This window comes from Myxocyprinus asiaticus, chromosome 13, assembly GCF_019703515.2.
Source record: "Myxocyprinus asiaticus isolate MX2 ecotype Aquarium Trade chromosome 13, UBuf_Myxa_2, whole genome shotgun sequence".
Classification (NCBI taxonomy): Eukaryota; Metazoa; Chordata; class Actinopteri; order Cypriniformes; family Catostomidae; genus Myxocyprinus; species Myxocyprinus asiaticus.
This window is the reverse complement of record NC_059356.1, coordinates 27,232,923-27,255,542: the sequence shown is the minus strand read 5'-3', so window position 1 is coordinate 27,255,542 and position 22,620 is coordinate 27,232,923. Positions and strand designations below refer to the sequence as shown.

Here is a 22,620-nt window from a genome sequence, read left to right as displayed (position 1 = left end):
AGCCAGCCAAGGGGAAGGGGTGCTGATGAATGCCTGTGTGGCCAATCAGTTGTCCTGCTAATGGGATGAGCTTCCCCCACCCTTCCCCTTTTTTGAGTGTGAAACCTGAGCCTATAGTGTCTGAAATCTCACAGGAATGCACTGTAGCTGCTGCAATCTCCTGACCAAACGACATTAGAGCACTCAGCTCAGCAGAACTTCACACACACACAAAAAAAGGCACACACGCAGGATCAGGAAAGGGCAGAACAAGGGTAAAAGAAAAGGGGCAAGTGGAGCTTTTATCATGCCACCAAAAGATATAGTAGCTCAAAATTAATGTCAAAAATGTATATTTGGAAAATATACAGTGGTGTTCAAAAGTCTACTTGGAAATGTTTCAGCGTTTTTTTCCATTGTAGTTGATATTATTAGCATAACAATTTGAACAAAGCTGAACTAAAAAAATTAGCATGCATTTCATAATGAAAGAATACACTCAAGTTGACATGGACTCCTACAAAAAGCCTCTTTTTTTATTTAATGGAAGCATGGAAATCTGACCTTTTGTACAAAGGAGTTAACATGGTCAGTGTCACAAATTTGCTAATTTGATTACTGATGTAGAAATCCTAAATATTTAGATTTAGATACTGAATCCCAAATTTTCAATGTGGATGCAGCTTAGACTTTTGAACCCCACTGGATATATTGTAGGGTTTCTCAAAGTTTTGCAAGCAGTGTGTGTAACTGAAAGCAGTGAATGGACTGAGTCAAATCCTGCTCAGAGCACATTCTTCTGACTATACTCAATGTAACCAAGGCACAAGGATCTCCAAAGGCATCCCAGGACTACTTCTGTAGGCTGATCCCTCTAACATGTCAGATAAAGTTCATACAGAACTTTTCATTACCTCTGTAAAGTGGATGTATCTGGCAAGACAGGGCATGATTGAGAGCACACAAGTGGAGATGACACAAAGAAATGAGTGCATCCTCTTTACTGTTATTCACATTCTTGTGGGACTGTGTAAGAATCTCAAAACTAATCTCCAAATAGCAGTGAAAGCCAAGGAGGAGGACGGAGAGGGGAGAAATCAGAACAAAAATACATAAGAGTAATGTGCACACTTCCGGTCCAACTGAAACACAGCAAGATTTTTCTTCTAGACTCTTTTATTTTTTTTAATATTATTTTTTTGTGACAGTATTGTCATTTTAATGTGCCCTGAACATGTTGAAGTGTCTCTCCTTCTAGTTTGCAGAAGAAAAAAACAAAACAAATAAAAAAACAGGTAGAAACAGAAAAAACAACAACTTTCAAATCCCACAAAAGCTATTTTCTTCCCAGAACACCTCCTGGATTTTTGTTTTGTTTGTTTTAAAAAATAGAGCATAAAGGAATATATTACAAAAAATAAATAAAAAAAAATAAAAAATTACCTGTACTTGTGTTTTTCTAGATTCTTTTTTTTAAATTCCTGCAGTTGACTTTTAAACAAGTGCCGTGGCATGCACATAGCACATGCAGTTCTCGAGGTAAGTACTTCTCTACATTTTTATTTTTCCAAAAAGAAAAAAAAAGAAAAGAAAAAACAAACTTTTTTTATTTCCTCTTTTGACAATATGACTCCCACATTGCTTGTTAGCACTGTATTTTAATGTTCACTTGTTAGCAGAACATGGACTGAGGTTATTAGTCGTGATGAATTGTAATGACAGACAGTGAGAAATGAAAATGCCCTATCAAGACTGGTGCTCCTCTTTTCTCTCACAGCCTCATACTCACACTCACAAACACACACAGCAAGAAGTTGAGAGTACATTATGCATGCAAATGAGCATGACTGCAAAATCATTCGCTGTGAATTTTGACTTTGAACATCTCCTCTTGGTCCTGACCACATTCTGTATACACACACATACACACAGACGTTCACAAACATACAGATACATCATTTCCTATTTACTCTTGCAACTCAACATGGTTTCGAATTGCATATATAAATACTGTCTTTATAAAACCTTGGAGTCTTCAAATTATGGAGCTAAACGTCTGTCGTGGACAAAATGAGAAATTCAGAGAGACCGTATCACTGCAAATAGGCACATTGCAGTGCTATAAATGTGTATAGGTAGGGGCATGCATTCTAAATTAAATGCCTATGACTTAGCAAAGGTGAATAAGGCACTGATTAATCTCAATAATACATTTCTAAGAGTGCAGTTTTCAGAGAAACTATTCAAATTACAACAAAATTTTGTAATGCTAAACTAGCAAGGGGAGACATATGGAACCTGGATTCTGTATTGAGTGTTTCGAGTCTTGAGAACAATACTCACCAATCATTTGTGGACACATTTAAAACATACAGTTAGGCCTCAAAGGAGAATTCTCTGAGCCACAAACTAGCAGATTCTTTCACTCTTACACCACATCAAGAATGCTACATACAAGTTACTGAAGTGGGGCTGTGCGTGATAATAATACGTTAGTAAATGCTACATACACTGTATAATTTGCACATGTTGCAAAGTTTGACTCGTTTGGCAGTGCGTCTGTGTATACTCGGCCATTCCACAGAGAATTCTGCCTGTAAAGACTGAAATGACAATGGTAACATGGGCCAAGGAGACAAAGATCAGTGGGACACAAGAGACACATTTTGGCAGAAAAGGCCCGTCATTTTTTCACTCATGCAGTTTGATTGGCTGTGTTACATGTTCCTGTGCAGTTTGATTGGCTGTGTTACATTTCCTGAACACAGAACGGTGCACCATTGGTGACAGACACATAGTACTACTTTCAGTGTACAGGTCATTGACATGGAACAGAAAAAGGTGAGATTGACAGTTAGAGCCAGGGCTGCTGTCTGCTGAACAATGTAGATCACAGCGCCATCTGCTGATCAAGTAGAGGTAGTGGAGCTCAGTTAACTTTTCAACGTTTATGTACACAAACGTCTGTTTGACTTTTGGGCTCATTTTTGGGAATGACAGTGTATAATGTGTTTGATAAATTAAATAGCCTATAATTAGATTGAGTAACAGAGTGTATATATATATATATATATATATATATATATATATATATATATATATATATATATATATATATATATATATACACACACACACACACACACCCACACACACACACCGATCAGCCACAACATTGAAACCACCTGCCTAATATCGTGTAGGTCCCCCTCGTGCTACCAAAACATCTCTGACCCATCGAAGCATGCACTCCACAAGACCTCTGAAGGTGTCATTTGGTATCTGGCACCAAAATGTTTGCAGCAGATCCTTTAAGTCCTGTAAGTTGCGAAGTGGGGCCTCCATAAATCAGACTTGTTGGACCAGCACATCCCATAGATGCTCAATTGGATTGAGATCTGGGGAATTTGGAGGCCAAGTCAACACCTTGAACTCTTTGTCATGTTCCTCAAACCATTCCTGAACCATTTTTGCAGTGTGGTAGTGTGCATTATCCTGCAGAAAGAGGCCACTGCCATCAGGGAATACCATTGCCATGAAGGGGTGTATGTGGTCTGCAACAATCTTTAGGTAGGTGGTATGTGTCAAAGTAACATCCACATGAATGCCAGGACCCATGGTTTCCCAGCAGAACATTGCCCAGATCATCACACTGCCTCCAATGGCCTGCCTTCTTCCCATGGTGCATCCTGCTGCCATCTCTTCCCCAGGTAAATGACGCACACGCAGCCGTCCACATGATCTAAAAAATAACGTGATTCATTAGACCAGGCCAACTTCTTCCATTGCTCCATGGACCAGTTGTGATGCTCACGTGCCCACTGTAGGCGCTTTCAGCAGTGGACAGGGGTCAGCATGGACACTCTGACCAGTTTGCGGCTACACAGCCCCATACGCAGCAAGCTGCGATGCACTGTGTGTTCTAACACCTTTCTATCATGGCCAGCATTAAGTTTTTCAGCAATTTGTGCTACAGTAGCTCTTCTGTGGGATTGGACCAGACGGGCTAGCCTTCGCTCCCCATGCGCATCAGTGAGCCTTGGGCACCCATGACCCTGTTGCCGGTTTACCGGTTGTCCTTCCTTGGACCACTTTTGGTAGGTACTAATCACTGCATACCGGAAACACTCCATAAGACCTGCTGTTTTGGAGATGCTCTGACCCAGTCGTCTAGCTATTACCATTTGGCCCTTGTCAGAGCCAGTCAGATCCTTATGCTTGCCCATTTTTCCTTCTTCCAACACATGAAATTCAAGAACTGACTGTTCACTCGCTACCTAATATATCCCACCCCACTGACAGGTGCCATTGTAACAATATAATCAATGTTATTCACTTCATCTGTCAGTGGTTTTAATGTTGTGGCTGATCAGCATGTATATATATATATATATATATATATATATATATATATATATATATATATATATATATATATATATATATATATACAGTACTGTGCAAAAGTCTTAGGCACATAAGATGTTTCACACAAACATTTGTCTTAAGATGGTTTTTTTATATCTTCAGCTTTAGTGTGTCAGTAGGAAACACAAATTTTAGACTCCCAAACGTTCCTTTTGCAAATAGAATAGAACAGAAGAACAGGGAGCCCTGCATTTACTCACTCTCATGCCATTCTAAACCTGTATAATTGTCTTTCTTCTGTCACTGTCAAACGCAAAAAGATATGTTAGACAGAATTTAAGTCTCAGTCTCCATTCACTTTCAATAAATGGAAAAAAGATGCAATGAATGTGAATGGTGACTGAGGCCAACATTCTGCCTAAGAACCTATCTACACCGGCAATGACTTGAGACTGTCTACGCTGGACTCATCCAAGTAAATGTTAAAAATGGTGTGCAGAAAGCTGTGAGCTCGCATAAACTTCAGCAATGGTTAAAAGGGTAAATAAATACCATGTACCTAAGGGGAGCTGCTATGGATAGAAGTGATTATAGGCATAGCCCCCAGAGAACCCCCCCCCCCCCCCAACAATAAAATGTGTTAAAATGTGTTACGATTAATATTGTATTCTATACCACTACCTTCAACATTCTGCATTTTAAAGAGTTTGAACAAACAAACACAATTATGACTCCCAGCACTCTTGCTGTTTGTATTAGTTATTACCCCAGAAACCCAGCCAACACCTCAGCCAACCAATCGTTTCTGCACTGAAGTGAATGAACGTGCAAGCGTTAATCTACCACAGCCAACGCCAACTGCTGTTCATCATGGACTACTAGGTGAACAAAGTCAAAGTCATAAAACTAATTTTATTTGTGAAGTAAAACATGTGTGAATCTTCAAAAAAGATCAGGGGCCTTGGACAATACATCAGGGGCTTAAGCTCAAAAAGCCTCAACACCCCCTGCTGTATCCTATTTATTTTTAACAGAAATCCATTGGTATTACCATTTACTTATTATAGAATAATTTTTACAATTTTATTGTTGCTAAAACTGTGCAAACGTGGTTAGAAACAAAAGATTATTTAAATTAGTAGACCAGAGAACAGAAACATTACGAGCGGGCTTTGATGAAATGGTCCGAAGTTATTTAAATATTTAGCAAATAAAATTCATGGCAAGTTTCACATGTATGATATTTGGTAAGTAAAATCATTTTATTTTAGATGGATGGGATAATAAAGTCACAAGAGTAGCTCTGCTGCCAGCGCATCAGCAATGGTGCATCCGTTAACTGTCGGCGTGATGTGATGCAATGCAACATATACTTCCAGTGTAGACAGAATTATTGATTACAATGGGAGTGTTTTGCTTCTGACACGACATGCCGCACCGCTCGCGTCTGATGTAGACAAGGTTTTACATCTCCTTTTGTGTTCCACGGAAAAAAAGAAAGTCATTCAGGTTTGAAAATACATGAGGGTGAGTGATGACAGAATTTTCATTTTTAGGTGAACTATTTCTTTAATTTAACTAAAATAATCCCTGTGAACTAATGTTAATATCCAAAACCCCTGTAAAGAACCCAATGTCACATTTATATCAACATTGAATAGGACAAGTCAAATTTCATTCTTCTTTTCTTTTTGATAAAGTGTTCACAGGTACAGAGACTTGAGATCAGATGAAGCATGCCTCAAACTGTCATTAATGATCGCTGATATGGTTGAGAGTGTGTTTCCATGGAAATAGCCAATTTCAAAGAGCTACTGAGGACACTGGTTGAAGGACAGATGTGTTTTCTGTCATGGCCCACAATAGATTACTGTCACAGAGCTCCACGCACCATCTACACAAAAATCACATGAAAACAAGTATGGCAATGCAAAGAGCAGTTGAGTCAAATACAAAAAACAGGTACAAAATGAAATTAAAAACATCATCAACATCACCATCAGTGTCAACATCACTATCATCATCACTATCATAGTCTTCATCATCAATTATCATCATAATACACATGGTCATTTTCAACAAGAAATCATATCTAAAGATGGAGAGGTTCTCTCTCTCTTCTCTCCACCCCAACTCTCTCTCTCTCCTCTGTATTATACCCTGGAAGACTGGAATAACATGCTTATTAGGATGTAAGGGAAAATAATCACATGTAGTAATTAGAGATGCCTTTTGCCTGTTATATGTGTTTGTTTGTTTGTTTGTTGGTGTATTTATGTCTGTGTGCTATTATATCTGTGTTTTTGTGCAAGTAAGCAAATTATCTGTACAATGACAGAGGAATGTAAATACAAATTTTCTAGCTCAAACATATATTGTGCTATTAACCAAATCTGTTATAAAACATAAAAAACACCTCTCTATTCACCCTTATATTAGTAGTTAGATGTTTGAATGTTAGCAATGGCCCCTTTTAGACACTCCTATAGGAGAAAGGGATATCAGAGAGTCATGAGAGAGAGAGGGAGGGTGCTGATCGGAGAGAGTGAACTCCATGAACATGACAAAAGAGCCAAGGAATTTATCCCCCCTTTCCCCCTTTTATCCAAAGTTTCTTTGTTTTTGTTTTTTTAATCATGCAGGATTTCCAAGGGATTTTTTTTTTTTTTTTCCTCTGGGCAGTGCAACAGAAGATTCAAACTCCAGTGTTTCCAATGAGAGGCAGACAAAGCCATAGAAGAAGAAAGAGTGAAGAACTTTTCATTTTTTCTCTACCATTTTTCTGTGGTTCTTCTTTCTTGAGATGGGTGTGCGAAGTGCAGGGTGGGCTCTCCAGTCCAGGTAAGTTCAACTCCGCCCATCCCAACCTGATAGGCCAAAGCGCTTGACCCACCCACCCAAAACGTACATATATGGGCGAATGGCTCACTTTCACTGGTATAATTACTAACAGTAAACAGAGATGATAAAACTCATCAATATTTCCCAGCATCTGGACTGATTTTTGCAGTAAACAAATTGCCAGTCAAGTTCTGCAAAATAAAAAGCGATCCTCCTTTACGAGTGTTAAAGAGTGTCCTATATTTTGAATTTCTGCCATCGACAGTATGGCCTGTGATTTAAGGAGAGACTGCATGAAACATCCTGAAAATAAAAAGTTCAGACACTCCCCCTCCTTATCAAAACATAGAGAATTTTCTTTTCTTCAGAAAAAAAGGCTAAGAACAGGATTTCATAATCTTTTCATTGATTTCACACACCTCCCCAGTCTTCTTATTCACTGTAAGCAGTCCATCCCCTTTCAGGGAAACACTTGGCAGCAGAGGAATCGAAAAGAAACAAGAAATAGAAAGAAAAGAACCATGCCTCGATTTCCCCTGTGGACATTCAGCACACTGCCTAGTGTTTCCCTGTACAGTTCAGACTAAGCGAGGGATCTGCCAATATCCCTGTTTTCTTTGAGCTGGCCTCTCTGTATGATTGCAGTCCATTCCAGAATCCATTACTGCCATCCCCCCACCCTCCCTGGCTCCTCTCTTCCCTGAGGTTAGCACCAATCATCATCATCAATCTCACTGTAGGGTTCATGGAGGCCCTTCCTGGGAACTCTGGGGTGGGGAGGCTTATGAGTTCCTGGGTGGGTGGGGGCGTGATGGTGCGGAGAGGGTGAGGAGGCACGGTAGCCATTGGGCATGCGTCGGGGATGCGGCTGACTCTGAGGGGGAGCTGTGTGGCGGGAAGTCCTGGGAGAATGGGGATGAGGGTTGTCCTGGATGGGGTTTTGCTCATAGGAAGGAGGTTCATGGTGGTTGAGCTCATAGTCTTGTTCATCGTAGAATCCGTCCCCCTCCACACTTTCTGAAGGGCCGGGGCCCCAGTGTGCATGACAAGGAGAACCAGGGTGGGTAGTAGAAGGGTGGTGGTGAGGGGGAAGCGGGGCCTTAGGGCCAGGTGGCGAAAACCGATGTGAGGTGGGGAGTCGGCTTTGCTGGCCGGGAGGGGGGGTGTTGATGGGTTTACGGACGACGGGAGAATAGGTGACATGGGGCCGGGGCGTGGCAGGGGTTTGGGGCAGTTGACGCCGACCACGGAGGGGTGTGCTGGTCCCGGAGGTTGAGGGGACTGGACTCCCGCTTACTGAACTACTGCCCTACATGAAAATGGAACAAGGCAAATAAAACAGAACCACAAAATTAACCACATAACAAGAAGACAGTAAGTGATGACACATAGACATCAGCAGACAGGAAGGAAAGAGTGTAGTCATAAAAGGACAAGAAGAAACGATGATAAAAAGAGAGGTGCAAGAATGAAAGACATTGCAAAGCAGTAGAGCAAAGCAACCGATGCAAACATCAATAAAATAAATGACCAAACATCAAGCAACATATCACAGGGAAAAGAACAAAAGACACAAAAAGAAAAAATTATTGAATTCTGTTGCAATAGTTGAAATTATTTTATTTAAAAACTACTTAAATGTTCAAAAGATTAATTTTCATTCACAGTCATTTAGAGCGGTGTTAGTATTTCTGATCCCTGTGGCATAATATCTGAAACCATTTTGATATTGTAACAATATTAATTGCATAACAAATAGCATAACATTTTATAATAAAAGACATTTTTCACACTGCATGCTAAGTTGTGCGTAACTGAAGCAGCAGCGTAACAATAGGCTCAAGTTATGCTTTCAAGAAAAAAATAAAACAGTTTTAAACAGAAAATAAAGTGATTTCTGGGTATTTCCTTCAATAACAGCCATAAATAATACAATGATTATCGGGAGTGAGCTATTGAGAACTACAAACTTGATCGTTTGTCATTAAATCTACGTAATTTAAAGGAATATTCCGGGTTCAATATAAGTTAAGTTCAATCTACAGAATTTGTGGCATAATGTTGATTACCACAAAAATGTAAGTATATATAAAAAAAGCAAAAATCTGGGTTACAGTGAGGCACTTGCAATGTAAGTGAATGAGGAATCAATTTTTGAACGTTAAAATGCTCAATTTATAGCATCAAGACATAAACAATATCTGTGTTAACACGATTTTAGTGTAATAAAATCACTTACTAACCTTTTCTGTGTAAAGTTATTGCCAATTTTACAACTTTTTTGCCATGACAATGTAATGTCAACAAACCCTAAAACAGCTGTAAAAATTTCAATTTAAACAACTTCACAGCTCAAACATTACATGAGTTTTAACAGCAGAATTAATGTAAGTGCTTTATAAAGTTATAAGCTTCACATTTCTGCATTTAAACCTTCCAAAAATTGACCATATTCACTTCCATTATAAGTGCCTCACTGTGACCTCGATTTTTGCTTTTTTTAAAAGAAAAAGAGGGACGAGTCGGAATTCGTTTTTGTGGTAATCAACATTATACCATAAATGCTGCTGATTAAGCCTAACTTGTGTTGAACCCAGAATATCCCTTTAAATGTGGAGGGAGATGGATTCAGTCAGATTTACTGAATAGAAAGTGTGTTTGTGTGCTTGTCATTACATGTGATACTTTCATGACTCGACAGACGTAATTTTTCAAACAACAGTTGAGTAATTTGCTCCCTTATTTTACATCGCAAATGTCTGTTTATAAATAAGTTCATATAGTGGATTTTTCCATGTTTTTTTTATTTTCCGTTTGAGTTCACCATGCTACATGCAGCAAAAATTTACTCAGCACAAAAACTCGACTTGCAGCTATGCTTCAGCTCTGCAGCACTGCGCTGCTTTTGTGTGTGGTGTGAAACAGGCCTAAGACAGAACTAAAAATTTGCACTAACTAGGATCCAGTAACTAGGATGTTTCTGCATTGTTTGCAGAAACATTTGACTGTGATGAATGTATGCATGTCTATGTGTGTGATAAGACTTGAGTATGCGTAAAAGCTCATTATCAATCAAATGCCCACCTGTCTGTGAGTCAGGCACTCTCTCCCCTCACTCGGTGAGCGGGACCAGCGGCGGTCTCTATCATTTGACTGTCTGTGGCTATAGTCCCCTTGTTCTCTCTCATGTCCGTAGCGCTCCTTATCTACAGAACCATGGTGGTGATGATGATGGTGATGGTGAATGCGGTCCTTGGCCCGGCCCCGGTCCCTTTCCTTGGATGGCAGGTCTCCTGAGTGTGTGGTGGTGCTGAGGTCGGTGCCAAGACCTGCTAGGCCATAACAAGAGAGGGTAAACTGTCATTGCCAGCAAATATCTGTGAATACCACTGAATATTAACAGTTAATAAACTGAATACCAGTGGTAGTGCAATCAAGAGAATAAAAGTGGTAAAATCAATTACAACCCCAATTCCAAAAAAGTTTGAACAACACGGAAACATTTGTAAATACTTATAACCCTGTGATATATTGAAAGCACTTCAACAACGCATTATTTGATGCTACCTTGTGAATTTTATTAATTTGCATTAATTTATTATTTTTTTAAATATACATTCATTTCAAATCAGATGACTGCAACTCGCTCCAACAAATTTGGTACAGCAGGACAACGCCAAAGCACATACTGCCCAGATTACAAGTGCATAGCTGAGTAAGCAGAGAGTGCGGGTTCTAGATTGGCCTGCCTGCAGTCCCGAGGATATATGGCGCATTATGAAATGCACAATACGACAATGAAGGCCCAGTACAATTGCGCAGCTGAAGACCTGCATAATGGATGAATGGGGGTAAATTCCACTTGATTAACTTAACAAACTTGTGTCTTCAGTGCCCAAATGCTTAATAAGTGTTAATAGGAGAAATGGTGATGCTACACAGTGGTAAACACTCAACTGTCCCAAATTTTGGAGCATGTTGCAATCATCTGATTTGAAATGAGTGTGTGTGTGTGTGTGTGTGTGTGTGTGTATACACACACACACACACACACACACACACAAACAATATATATGTTAGGGCTGTCAAACGATTCAAATATTTAATCATGATTAATCGCATAGTTGTTTTTTTTTTTTTTTTTTTTTGTAGTTAATCACGATTAATCGCAATATCTTCATAAACATTAGTGGACCAAATATGCTTCATCCAGATATATTTTTCAGTCATCCACAAACCTACCCACCAACAGAGCTGAAAAACAGAAAATGAACACAACACAATTCAAATTATGTACAAAATATGGTAGTTGTGTGTATTATGACAGGATTTATTCGCTTCTTTTTATGGAGTTTTGACAGACATAATCTTTCCAGGAGCACAGTGGAATTAAATAGCTCTGGTAATGTGACTATTTGCACCACTCATGCAAAAAAATGTCTGCACTGTCATTACAATTGACAATTCCTTTTAGACCCCCGGCACAATTGTAACTGGTGGGATTAAATGGGGTTTTGACAGTGTAGATTACCTGCAGGTTTCCAGCAATGTCTCCAATTTTTGCATTGGCTAATGCACTATCAATCAGAGACACTGTGACAGAACCTTGGCTTGGAGACAGCAGCAGGGTTTCCGTTAGCCGGTAATCAGTACCGACGCTCCCTATACGCATATTACGCAGTCTGCGTAGGGCACTACCTCCCTATAGGTGGGCAACGGAAACTCCACCGGCTGCCTTTATTGGCACGTTATACGTTATTCAAGGATCCGGTAGCAGTCGCAGAACACAGACGATCGCCTCGCGCTCGCAACTTTTGCCTGGCAGTGCAAGTCAGGTGTTCAAATGGCAGCTGTCTTGCCGCTGCAATGATGTTACAATGTTAGGAGCTCTATCTGTGCTTTGCGGACATGTTCTACTGCTGTGCTACATTGATAAAATGCTTGGCGCAGGTATCAGCATAATGTCTCCCACCACCTGTTTTCTTGACGGTCAATGCATGTGAGAGTAGCATTGACTACTCGCTTCTCATGAACTACGGTTTATTCAAAGGGTCATATTACGCGTTAACCCCGTTAAGAAATTTGTGGCGTTATTAAAGCGTGTACTTCGACAGCATTAATATACTGTATATAGGCTATATATTAATTCACAATCTAAATTAAAACATTTTTTATTTATTTTATTATTTTTATTTTTTTTTTTTAATTAAAGTGCTTTAAATATAGCACAAGGTAAATAGAATTTACAAATCACTCTAGAGATCTGCATTCCCGCGAAACTCCCGCAGGACCCGATCAGATTTTCTCGCAGGATTACATTTCCGAGTTAAACGCGGGAGCGTGCGGGAGCGTGCGGTCAGAGAAGAACCTGACAATCCAATGTGGATATCTATTTTTATATTGTTGATTTATAAATGAAAAAAAAAAATATGATTTTATTTTACAATTAAATTATTTGTGATAAAAATAAACAGAAAACCCAACGTAAAAATGTGCACACGATAGTCGAGGGCACTTAACAAGAATGGCAGAGCATAGCATGGACACAGTGTGTGTCATCAAAGGATGTGAAACTGGAACTGGAAAATGGTCAATTTAAGAGTTAAGAAACCAACCTCTGGCAAATTAGATGGGCATCATGTCACGCGAATTCTGATAATAGCAATAGCTGATAAATAAACCGTTATTTGTATACACTTGTTGTCTATTTGTATGGCTTTTGCCCTATGTGGAAAACAAATGCAGAGTTGCGGGAACGGGAGCGGTCGGGAAGAAAATCACTGCGGGAATAGAGCAGGTGAACATGGAGTAAAACTCAGAGGGAGCGTTCGGGTGCGGGATAGAAACAGTCCCACGCAGACCTCTAAATCACTCCTTTTTTATAAGCATTTTCCATACTGTCTTTTTGGAATTGGGGTTGCATTATAGCCTAGCCTACTCTTGATTGCACTACTACAATTCGCGAAAGTCATGGGTTCCATTCCTAGGGAATACACATACTGATAAAATGTAATGTATACCTTGAAAGAAGTAGCTTTGGATAAAAGTGTCTGTCAAATGAATAAATTAAAATACAAATTAATACATGTACAGTAAATAGACAGTTGACTGTTTTTACTGTCCCTTCTTAAAAAAATATATATATATTTTTTTTAAATATTAATACACTTGGATTTTTATGATAAAGAATGTTTTTAAATATAGTTATAGTTAGTAAATATACTGTACTTTTCACTATAGTACGCCCCCGTGTTAAACGCAAATAAAACCCATTAAATTAAGAATTATATTAAGTAAAATAAAAAAACAAAAATAAAAAAAGCATCTGGCATTATATCGTAAGAGTCTGTTGTCTTAAAAGATTACCCTAATAATATATATATATATATATATATATATATATATATATATATATATATATATATATATATACATACACACACTACTGGTCAAAAGTTTTAAAACACTTGCTCATTCTTTATTATAATTTTTTTTCTTCACATTTTAGAATAATAGTAAAGTCATCAAAACTATGTTATATTTTAGCATCTTCAAAGTAGTCACCCTTTGCCTAGAATTTGCAGACATGTACTTTGAAGATGCTAAAATATAACACAGTTTTGATTTATTTTGGATTTTGTTTAGTCACAACATAATTCAAATAATTCCATTTATGTTATTACATAGTTTTGATGACTTTACTATTATTCTAAAATGTGAAGAAAAAAAAATTATAATAAAGAATGAGTAAGTGTTTCAAAACTTTTGACCGGTAGTGTGTGTGTGTGTGTGTGTGTGTGTGTGTGTGTGTGTGTGTATACAGGTGCATCTCAATAAATTAGAATGTTGTGGAAAAGTTCATTTATTTCAGTAATTCAACTCAAATTGTGAAACTCGTGTATTAAATAAATTCAATGCACACAGACTGAAGTAGTTTAAGTCTTTGGTTCTTTTAATTGTGATGATTTTGGCTCACATTTAACAAAAACCCACCAATTCACTATCTCAAAAAATTAGAATATGGTGACATGCCAATCAGCTAATCAACTCAAACCACCTGCAAAGGTTTCCTGAGCCTTCAAAATGGTCTCTCAGTTTGGTTCACTAGGCTACACAATCATGGGGAAGACTGCTGATCTGACAGTTGTCCAGAAGACAATCATTGACACCCTTCACAAGGAGGGTAAGCCACAAACATTCATTGCCAAAGAAGCTGGCTGTTCACAGAGTGCTGTATCCAAGCATGTTAACAGAAAGTTGAGTGGAAGGAAAAAGTGTGGAAGAAAAAGATGCACAACCAACCGAGAGAACCGCAGCCTTATGATTGTCAAGCAAAATCGATTCAAGAATTTGGGTGAACTTCACAAGGAATGGACTGAGGCTGGGGTCAAGGCATCAAGACACAGACATGTCAAGGAATTTGGCTACAGTTGTCGTATTCCTCTTGTTAAGCCACTCCTGAACCACAGACAACATCAGAGGCGTCTTACCTGGGCTAAGGAGAAGAAGAACTGGACTGTTGCCCAGTGGTCCAAAGTCCTCTTTTCAGATGAGAGCAAGTTTTGTATTTCATTTGGAAACCAAGGTCCTAGAGTCTGGAGGAAGGGTGGAGAAGCTCATAGCCCAAGTTGCTTGAAGTCCAGTGTTACGTTTCCACAGTCTGTGATGATTTGGGGTGCAATGTCATCTGCTGGTGTTGGTCCATTGTGTTTTTTGAAAACCAAAGTCACTGCACCCATTTACCAAGAAATTTTGGAGCACTTCATGCTTCCTTCTGCTGACCAGCTTTTTAAAGATGCTGATTTCATTTTCCAGCAGGATTTGGCACCTGCCCACACTGCCAAAAGCACCAAAAGTTGGTTAAATGACCATGGTGTTGGTGTGCTTGACTGGCCAGCAAATTCACCAGACCTGAATCCCATAGAGAATCTATGGGGTATTGTCAAGAGGAAAATGAGAAACAAGAGACCAAAAAATGCAGATGAGCTGAAGGCCACTGTCAAAGAAACCTGGGCTTCCATACCACCTCAGCAGTGCCACAAACTGATCACCTCCATGCCACGCCGAATTGAGGCAGTAATTAAAGCAAAAGGAGCCCCTACCAAGTATTCAGTACATATACAGTAAATGAACATACTTTCCAGATGGCCAACAATTCACTAAAAATGTTTTTTTTATTGGTCTTATGATGTATTCTAATTTTCTGAGATAGTGAATTGGTGGGTTTTTGTTAAATGTGAGCCAAAATCATCACAATTAAAAGAACCAAAGACTTAAACTACTTCAGTCTGTGTGCATTGAATTTATTTAATACACGAGTTTCACAATTTGAGTTGAATTACTGAAATAAATGAACTTTTCCACGACATTCTAATTTATTGAGATGCACCTGTATATATATATATATATATATATATATATGGTAGCTCATTTAAAATTTCCTGGAGTAAAATGTCTATAAGGCCTGATTTTATATTCCTTTTTACACAGGAATCACAATTGTAGGAAGCAATATTTCATATGTTTGAATGTTACATTCTTGACAACGTTGCCCCAGTTTCAATTCTCGTACACAGCCAAAAGATTACAAATTTGAGGATTCATTGTCATGAAAATAGCAAAGTTTAAGCCAGCTCTGATGCTGAACATTTTTAAAGGCAGCACAGAACTGCCTCAGAGCCATCTTAACTTAGCAGATCCCTTTAGATTTTGCAGTAGATCTCATGTAGAAATTTGCCCTTTAGGAAGTAATAATTGTCAATTGTATTTGTATTTTGTTTTGTACTTTGTACAAAAGGTATCATATTACTTAGCTTCAAAAAGTAACATATGTAACACCCGGTACTCCAACACTGGTTCTGGTTCAATGCATGATCATCATCATCATGGTTTGCAGCAGCACTCTTAATATAGTTTTGTCTCTGACCTGTGTCAGCATCAGTGTAGCGGCTGAGGGACCGCTCAGATGCAAGGTGGCTGCGGTCTTTGTGACGATGCCCATGTCTGTGACCCTCTTCTGGGATAACCCTGTTCATGGAATAGTCATCACCCTGCATAGACCGGCCTTGGCACCCATGCCCCAGAGATGAAGCTGAGCGCTTCATAGGACTGTTATCAGTGATGATCTGCTGAGAGAGCCGGAACAGCAGAGACAAAGAAAGGTAGGGAGAGAAAAAAGGGAGCGAAGGAAGAGAGAGTTTTCTATTTACTGGAAATTAATGGGTTTGGAAGAGTTGAGAAAGGAGATCCATTTCTGTAGTATATAGTAATGGCAGGCAGATGGCTGTGTCAATGTATGATGTGCGTTTGTGTTTGTTTAATTCTGTTCCTGGGAGTTGGTATGATTTGATTGTGTGTGTGGCCTGATGGATGCTCTCAGTCAGTTCTAGCAAACAAATAAACAAATTCACCATTCACCATGCAGATTTAGAGAAAAAGTATGTGATACAGAGAGGACCACACAGAGAGAAAATGAGAGAGAGAGAGAGAGAGAGAGCAACACAAAGGAAACAAAAGTCCATGCCTTGCATGCATCTAGGACTGTACATGTAAGGTGGAAATACTCATCATTTATTCACATACTCTAGAGAACAGAGGGGGCCTCAGAAAGGATGTAAGAAGACAGCACCAGGTATATAGTCCAGGAATAGAGTGACGTGCAGAGTGAGGTGGTTACAGTGGCTGAAGTCTTTGCCCTCATTGGCACAAGAGCCAAAGTAATTAACTAACTACTCTAATTCAAACACAGGAGCCTGCCTTTGATTTTTCAGACCACAGATTGTTGAAAACTGCTGTACACAAGTAACACATCAAGGCATTTTGTGTTGAAAAGGAAAAAAGGAGAGAAGGAAGCTAAATTAAGTTAATTGCTTCATACCTTAGAGTTACAATTATCTGTTGATGAAAAGGTGATGAAAACTGGCCATCAAAAGGTCAGTTTCATAGGCCATGTTTGATGAATGATTACATCAGCATCTGTTGCACGGCTTAGGGGGTGTACATGGGGTGCATTCATGCATTTTGTCTGCATTATTTTTTACTTGTTTGTCGATATTCACTTGAGTCAGACAGATGTCTTTGGCATTTGCATTTGTGTTTCTGTTTTTTATAGTACTAGAGTCAAGGCAATAATTTTATTTTATTTTTATTTTCGAAAGCAGTAGCTAACGGTATTCCCAGCTAGCATTACAATGCATCTTGAGACCACTGTGTGCTGTTCCATTCTGTTGCACTCCCTCTAGCTGTTTTTGAACACAAGGATGTGTCCTTTGTAAATAGATTGCAACATACTCACAACAAAATAAACAGGCTATACAGTAAAAATTCCATCATGGATATCTCTGCTAGATTGTTTAGTCACATTCAAACTTTCTGTATAAAAAAAAAAAAACCCTGCCCCAGAAAGTGTCCCTTGTCTCTGTTTAACCCACTGCCCACCAAAAGATTTCTGCACGTCTATACTCACAAACATACAGTACATGTACACACACACATCATATAACTGCACATTCACACACAAAGACTGTGGACACATATGCACACAAAAACATAAAACATGCACATGTGTAAGTGTGACTACACAGCACATAATGGGAGTGTTGCAAAGCAGATAAATAGCAGAATTACATTAAAAGGCGGCAGACAAGGAGTTTTGTGTGATTTCTTTCAATACACACTTAATCAGTCTGTACTTTCAGAAACAATAATAATCCAGTATGCAAAAGTGTACAGAACCCATTCTCAGGAAATGGTGACATTTAAGTACCCATAACTGACTACTTATATAATTAATAGGAAAAAAACAATAATAATTTTATTTTTCATTGTCAAAATCGATTTCAGTTGTGTTATGGGGAAAATCTTTTTATTTATTTATTTTACAGATTTTGTTTGGCACAAAGGATAAGAATATTGACTGAATAATGTGGCATGTTGCAATAACATTTACAATGTAAGGCAGTTATTAACCATTTGTGTACTGGCCTTCAACCCCATACAATTAAACCCAGAAACACTTTTAATGTAACAGGGTTGAATAGAAATGTAATTTTATAGATTTTTATCCCCCCCCCCCATTTATAAAGTATGATTTCTTATAAGGAACACAGAAACAGAGTGATACTACCAAAATGTACTCAATTTTTCAAATTAAATGAATTAAATGTACTATGACAGGGTCGAAATAACATAGTACATTAGGATTATGGTTAAAAATAAATAGCAATTGGTTTGCAAGGCTTTAACAACATATTTAGGATTGGGGTAGTAGTTCACCCAGAATCACCCTTTGATAAACCTATATTTATGGACCACAAATTTGGATATTTGTTACAGCCCTGGTACTTTCTTAAACAATCAGTATTTACCTTTTCATGAAATGATGATGATGATGATGATAATAATAATTATAATAATAAAAGTTATTATAAGTTATTTTCCAGTATTTCTTCCTGACATTTTCAGGCACAAATGGCACAGCTACCTGAGAATAGGTCCCATATAAAGACAGATGTCAGTGTGAGAGAGGGTCAAAGAGAGAGTAAGGGAGAGAAAGAATAAAAGAGGGAGGGAGAAAGAGATTGCACATACAGAGAGATTATCACCCCGGTGCCGTCCTTTCCTCCGTGGCTGCTACACAGCCATTTCCATACAAACACAAGCCAAAAATATGTCCATACAAATACACACATAGAAAGCACATAGGGGTAGCATTTACACAAGACAAAGCACAATAACAGTAGGTCACCCCAGGAATAACAGAGAAACAGAGACGGAGAGTGATCATCCTCAAAACAAGAAAATTGTGAAGATGGGGTACATGCAAGAGTATATGAATGGAAAGGCCGAAACAGAGAGAGTGACAGAGGCAAGGAACAAGGATAGAGATATATAAATAGAGAGAGACAGAAAGAAAAAGAGACAGAGAACCTGGTTAGACAAAGAAGCCGCGGAGAAGGAAAAAATACACTTACCACAGCAGCACACACAGTGAGGGCCAGAGGCAGTGTTAGAGGCACCATGGTAACATCATCAACACATAACATCACAATACAGCCCACAAAATGATACGGTGAGGTACAGTACAGTGATCACAAGACACAGTGCTCATAAAATAGGTATAATACAAACAGTGTGCACACACAAAGTACGTATAGCGTGAGACCACACCAACAAAACTCTTATACTTTTCATGGTTTCTGAAATGTATGTAAATCAGTTTCGTGTTTATATATATGTTAAATTAACAGCAACTCAAATAATTGGGAAATATTAAAACACATACTGTGTATAGTATAAAGACATGCTCACACAAATACTGTAAATATATAAATCCCAACTCCCCAGTAATTTTTTGCTTCAACCCAGCCTGAAATTTCACAGAGCTGTATGACCCTGAATAAAAATAATTCAGGTGTGGGTAAAGGAAAGCAGAGCTGATTTAAAAATAAGCATTTTAGCACTGCTATGAAGTTATAGAGCTTAATTTATGGTAAAACACTGTTAAGACAATTGGAGGACATTGATAATTTACTGAGGGAAGAAGCCAGAAAGTCAGTCCGTCCAATGAAAGACTGAAAAGTGATTCTTTTTCAAATTCCATTTGGTGATGCCAGTTGGACATACACTCACCAAGCATTTTATAAGGAACACTATGGTCCTTATAAAGCGCCCAACATGGTCTTCAGCTGTAGTATCCCATCCAACCTAACAGGTTTGACATGTTGTACATTCAATTGTATAGAGGGGTTATCTGAGTTACCGTAGCCTTTCTGTCAGCCCGAACCAGTCTAGCCTTTCTCCGTTGACCTCTCTCATCAACAAAGCATTTCCGTCTGTAGAACTGACGCTCACTTGATGTTTTTTGTTTTTGGCGCCATTCTGAGTAAACTCTAGAGACTTTTGTGCATGAAAATCCCAGGAGATCAGCAGTTAAAGAAATACTCAAACCAGCCCATCTGGCATATGCCACGGTTGAAATCACTGAGATCAAATTTTTCCCTATTCTGATGGTTGATGTGAACATCAACTGAAGGGGGTCGCACACCGGACGCATCTGGCGGATGACATGGCGTTCTAAAATTCGAAACAACTGTTTTCAATGAAGGTACACACGCTGTCGCCGCCACTCTGCGTCTGTTGGCGGCGCCAAGCCCTGACTCCGGAGGCTGCTAAATTTCAGCCACACCACAGAGCGCAACATATTTTCCATTAAATTTGACCCAAATCATTATCAAAGGACATAGATTGTTTACCCTAGCCTTGTTCATTCTAAAGAAGGCAAAAACCTAGGTAACTTTTGTGTGTACTGTCTGCCACCTGAACCGCATCTACGTGCCCTGTGTTTGATACCTGTGCCGTGTCCTAGCTGCTACGCAGTGTGGCACTTCTCGTCTGGTGTACGACCGCCTTGAAACTCCAGACCAGTATCTGCATGATTTTATGCATTGCACTGCTCCCACACGATTGGCTGATTAGATAATCGCACAGATAAGTAGGTGTACAGGTGTCCCTAATAAAGTGCTTGGTGAGTGTAAATAACACACTTCAGCTTTAATAAATAAAAGAAAACAAATCCAAGCCTAAGAGTATAAAGTTGGGTATAAAGTATAAACTATGTGTTACTCTGTATATGTGTGTGTAAATGCATCAACCATTGGAGCCCATGGTAAAGGCAGTCTGTACAGAATGAGGAGGATGCTACTCAGAGGCCAACAATGAGAGATAAGCAGGTGATGAAGAAACAAAGCCCTTTATTTCTACCTGATCCAAGACCTGCATCAAATATGCATAAGTAATGAGGTTGAATATTGTAATATGCTAGATATCACATATATAGACAATTATAATAAGTGTTTCAATGTAAAAATGTACTGTATTCTCCAATACATCCCATCAAACACATATTTGAATAGTTACAAACACTTAAAATACATATTTACGACAGGTCTGTTTATGAAGCCTGTATCAAATACAATCAAATACTGATTGTCACTGATTGTCAAGGCTATGGCTGCACTGATTCCAACCTGCTCTCATAGAATGATGTTACTTTACCTACATTTTTGCAAAATGATTTTTATGTGGATCGTTGTATGTATTATGTCTGTTTCTAAATGCGTTACAATAACAATGACCTTTATTCCATTTTACACTAATCACAAGTAAAACTTATTCTCTTACAATTTACAAGAATGGTTCCCATGTACAATCCTCTGTTGTAAAGATGAGCTTTGATCTAGTGATGTAAGACCAGAACTGACTAGAAAAAGCCTCATGCTTGGTTATCATTTGCTTGGTTTGCAGATGCTATGAGGGGTGCTCTTTGGTTTATCTAGTCAATGGGCACATATGTTTAATGCAAGGGTGGCAATGGAAAGTGAGTTGTTCGGAGGGCCAGGAGAGGTAAGACAGATGTGGAAAAACAGAGGTAGAAGTAAAAGGGAAGAACACATGAAGGAATGGCAGGATGAGGCGCTCACTTGGTTTTCTGCTGGGAGTCGAGGCATGGAAGCAGCCCTGCCATGGCCTTCCATTGGCAGATAGTGCTCAGTGTCCGAGTACCCATCCCGCCCCATCTCTCTCATCTCTACTGTCTGCAGAAACAGAGGGAGACCATGCATGACTGCCCAGGGACAGCAGGCAAGAGCGGAATGCCAGGGGCCTGAGAGACAGGCATTAGCACAGTGGATGGAAAGAGGACATCTCCAACTTTAGCTCTCCCTTCACCCTGTGGGGAGATGCACGAGTAGCAGAACAGTCCTGCCCCAGCCTCTGTTCTACAAGTCCTTTTGGTTGGGTTTGTATGAAGTAGCATCTGATACTATTAGTTGGTAATATACACGCAGGGCTTAATTTACAGGATCATTCAGAGAAGACCAGGGACTGGTTGCATAAATCTGATTTGGACTAGTCTTACAAATTAGTCATCGAAAAATTTCCTTTAAGACTGGTCTTAATTCTTTAAGTAAGCTGCATAAAAACTTTGGTCTAAATTTGTTGCATAAAAAAACTACCTAAATTAATATAAAAATTAAAAAAAAAGACAGCATATATCCAAGCAGAGCTTGGGTGATTGCTCTGTGAGGCAATGCATCTTCCGTAACCAACAGTAACTGCTAGGGTTGCAATCAGTCCCATATTAGCTGTGATGTCCTATAATTTGGCCGAAATGAAGACGTTCCATCACAGCACGCCTATTGTCCTGTATTTAAGTGGTGAAACGTGTTCCTCTCCTGTTGCTGGATATTTTTTCAGAATGTCGTACTTTGCCTGTACCATCATGTTTTTAAAACGTTTCTGAACATCTTTGACAAATAGGCGCCTTTAACTTCTCCATTATTGTCGTCCAAGCTATTTTGTTTTTATTATTATTTGCATTGTAATCACAAAATTTGCTCACTAAAATCCATTTGACAGCATGCTATTCCTCTA

General features: G+C 38.9%; 1 protein-coding gene across 1 annotated transcript in view; it reads right to left on the bottom strand.

The window, feature by feature from the left end:
* Positions 1-6,962: 6,962 nt before the first annotated feature.
* cacna1aa (calcium channel, voltage-dependent, P/Q type, alpha 1A subunit, a) overlaps positions 6,963-22,620 on the bottom strand; it is a 125,831-nt gene continuing 110,173 nt past the window's right edge. Inside the window, exons 44-48 of the mRNA XM_051714551.1 lie at positions 21,669-21,782; positions 18,778-18,819; positions 16,115-16,313; positions 10,273-10,517; positions 6,963-8,497 (exon numbers count right to left, since the gene is read on the bottom strand). Of these exons, the coding sequence (XP_051570511.1) occupies positions 7,895-8,497; positions 10,273-10,517; positions 16,115-16,313; positions 18,778-18,819; positions 21,669-21,782 (1,203 nt within the window). The 3' untranslated portion in view covers positions 6,963-7,894. The remainder of the gene's footprint in view (positions 8,498-10,272; positions 10,518-16,114; positions 16,314-18,777; positions 18,820-21,668; positions 21,783-22,620) is intronic.